This window comes from Pteropus vampyrus, unplaced genomic scaffold (assembly GCF_000151845.1).
Source record: "Pteropus vampyrus isolate Shadow unplaced genomic scaffold, Pvam_2.0 Scaffold116, whole genome shotgun sequence".
NCBI classification, from domain to species: Eukaryota; Metazoa; Chordata; class Mammalia; order Chiroptera; family Pteropodidae; genus Pteropus; species Pteropus vampyrus.
The window spans coordinates 294382-297970 of NW_011888897.1; the positions used below are offsets into that span (position 1 = coordinate 294382).

Here is a 3589-nt window from a genome sequence, read left to right on the forward strand (position 1 = left end):
AAATATATATAATATTTTTTATTGTTTATTACTAACTGAAAAAGTAGAAGTCTGTTGTTTAAGTCCCTGCCCTACCTGGTTCTAATTCCTTTTTTTCGAGGCAGTCTATAACAGACACTTCATTTCTGTGAGATTACTTAACTGCTACTATGGCTTATCTCATTGCATTTGATATGTTCACCCTCCTCTGCTTTCCATTCATACTGTTCCCTTAGCCTTGAATAGCCTTCCCTTCCTTTTTTATCCTCTAAATTACAGAGAACTTTCAATTCTATTTTTACTTCTTAAAGCCTTTAACCGGTCATAATTTCTGCTGCATCTAAGACTCATAACACTTAGGTATCCTTTAACAAAGGATGAGTTGTCTGTATCCTACTCATTTGTGAGCATCTCCACATCTTTTACCTAACTGGAAGATTCTTGAGATGACTGTCATATTTATCTTCAAGGCTCCTATCATGTAGCATTTTGATTATAGTGTCTAATTGTTGATTGTTGAATGACTAAATTAAATATCCATAAGTTAGAGCATGTCATATTTTTCATTGTTAATATTTTCATTTGTCATCTATGAGCCTATAGTTTTATAAAAATGTATTTTAAGAAATTAAATTAATATGTCCAGCTAAGATATAGGGAAAAAAGTAACGTCAGCAGATATGATTTAAAGAAGACTATCATGGGCTAATTTTCAAAATATAAAACTTCATATATATTTTTACGTCATTAACAGAGATAAAAGAGTTTTCAACCGTGAACAGTTATAATTTTGCAAAAAAAAAATTTTTCAGACTCAGGATAATTGGATTCTAATCTCAGTGATACAAGTACACAGTTTGTGCTAAAAGGCATAAAATTATTTAAAATATACTCCCCAATTTATAATTTCAGTGGAGCTATTTATCCACTATTATTAGTAAAAAGGAGTCAATTGAACCAAGTGATAACATTAGGTAGATACTGATAGAATGGTCAGTAAAATACAGTTTTGAGCTGCAAAACACATTAAAAATAGTCCAAATGGTCGGCATAGTATGTTAAAATACAAAAGCATGATGCAAAATGTGGACACCAGTTGTGCAAAGAGTTATTATAGTTAACGCAGCTCGAAGTGTTCTCTTCTATAATAAGAAATATTATGGGGATGAGGATAGAAAAAAACATTTATTTAGCAATATTTTGTGTCAATTCCTGTCTCAGATACTTTATATAACAATAACAACAAACACATATAGCCATTATTGTGGGCCAGGCAGGTTGTTAAGCACCTAACACATATTTAGTTTTTAAAATAACTTTATAAAATAATGGAACATGTTAAATGACATAATGAAAATATAAACAGAAAAATCCGGAGTATGAGAAATTTTGCAAAACCATGACCCATTTTTGACATTGAGATATTTTAACCAAAAGCAATTGTGGTCTTCTGATTCTCATTCTAACAAAGCAAAAATAAAAATAAAAATAAAAAGACATTTTAACGCTGACTAGATAATAGATAATATTAAGAAGTTCTTGTTAATTTTATTAAGAATTGTGGTAGACACAATTTTGAAATGGCCCCTAAGATTCCTGGCCCCTGGTGTACATGGCCTGTGTAATTCCCTCTCCATGAATGTGAGTCAGACCTGTGAATATGATGAGATATCACTTCCATGCTTAAGTTATATTACATGGCAAGATAAAGGAATTTTAAAGACAAAAGAATGGTCCCTAGTCAGTTGACTCTGAGTTAATGAAAAGAGTGATTATCCCAGGCAGGTCTGAAGATGGCGTCAGCCCTGAATGTGAGGGGACCAAAAACTTATATGGGGCTTCAGGCGAGCCTTTTGGCGAGCATATTTTGGGCCAGTAAATTGACGGAGAAGGGAGGAGAGACCAATGAAGTGGGTGATGAGCATGTAGCATTGCCAACCTGAATGCAAGGTCCGGTTCCTACACAAAGGTAAGGGAGAAGTCTGGTTCCCACGCTGCGGAGTCGGGGGGATTAGGGATAAACCCTCCTGGACCTAACAAGTACAAAGGAGGAGAGGAAAGAAGGAGAGAAGAGGAGGCAAGAGGAGAGGAGGAGGGAAGGGGAGGAGGGGGGAAAGGGAGAAGAAGAGGGAGAAGGAGAGAGAGGAGGAGAGAGAGGAGAGATTTCAAGGAATGGGCTCATGTATTATTGGTGTTGTCAAGTCCAAAATGTGCAGAGCAGGTTGTCAGGCTAGAGACTCAGGGAAGAGTTGATAGTGCAGCTCAAATCTGGAGTCTGAAGAATGAATTCCCTCTTATTTTGAGGAACCTCAGTATTTTTTCTCTTAAGGCCTTCAGCTGATTGGATGAGGCCCAGCCACATTATAGAAGATAATTTGCTTTACTTGAATCTACTGACTTCAATGCTAATCTCATCTAAAATATACTTTCACAGCAACATCTAGACTACTTGACAAAATATCTGAGTACCATGCATGGCCGAGCCAAGTTGACATAAAATTAACCATCACGGCTGATTTAATATACACTAAATATGCTATGATGTAGTTATTATATCCCCATTTGAAAGTTTAAAAAACTGATATTTAATTTGTCTAAATTTAGGTGACCAGTTCATTGAAATGTCTTGATTCAAACACAGAGCAGCACATTATAAACAAAAAAGAACATTACCTGCTAGAGTGCTGATATTTATGTTCTGTGAGGAATCCAATTTTTTTACCTGTACTCAGTGCAAAGAAAAAAAAATGTGAGTAACATTAAAAAATGAATAGCAATCTAGGAAAACAAGAATAAAAATACTAGCACACAATAAAGACAAAAATTCAAATTACCTCTCTTTTACTAGGCTTCTGTTCCTCTACTTTCCCAGTAGTAGCCATTTTTATATTTATTTTTATTCCTTTAAGTGCTAATTATATCCTATATATTGCACACATTCTTAGACCTCATATCTATTACTTTTTGTATATTATTTTCTTTTTTCTACTAAACTTCTTAATTGATGTTATTTCTTCATGTTCTAGACCCACCTCTAAAAAGAAAAATAAAACTCCTTTTACCATATTAAGTTTCTTCAGTTTCTTACTTGTATTATTTATAGATTGTTTTTATATAGAGTGAATAAATGCTTTCCAGGAACAAAATAGTTGATAACCTGCAACGACTTTTCATTACATTCTTTGGCTAGCTTCACTCTAATATCAGTACCCCTCCCCCTTTATTTGTCCCAACAGAGTGGATGGAAAAATTATATTGCTTCATTACTCTTGTTTTAAACTTAAGTTAAAATCAAGTTTAGAAGTTTAAAAGATTTGAAGGTATTACTAAAGTGACTTTTTATATACATTTAAAAATCCGATATGAATTTCTTTTTCTTTGCTTTGGGAGAAAACAAATTCTTTATGTAAACTTTTAGAAATATATGTTTATCGATTGTGTCCTGAAATATGATGAGGATCTATCTATCTATCTATCATCATCTTTCTCTCTCTCTCTCTCTCTCTCTCTCTCATCTATCAACTACCTATTCATTTATCATCTATCCATCCATCCATTTATCATCTATTTATCTTTATTTTTGTATTGTATTTTCAATTTGGTGGGCTGT

The 3589-nt window shown here is 33.5% G+C and overlaps 1 protein-coding gene across 1 annotated transcript in view; it reads right to left on the reverse strand.

The window, feature by feature from the left end:
- Nucleotides 1–3589, reverse strand: part of KLRF2 (killer cell lectin like receptor F2) — a 13336-nt gene that overhangs the window by 3052 nt on the left and 6695 nt on the right. The window contains exon 2 of the mRNA XM_023533929.1: nt 2653–2706. Coding sequence (XP_023389697.1) covers nt 2653–2706 — 54 coding nt within the window. The remainder of the gene's footprint in view (nt 1–2652; nt 2707–3589) is intronic.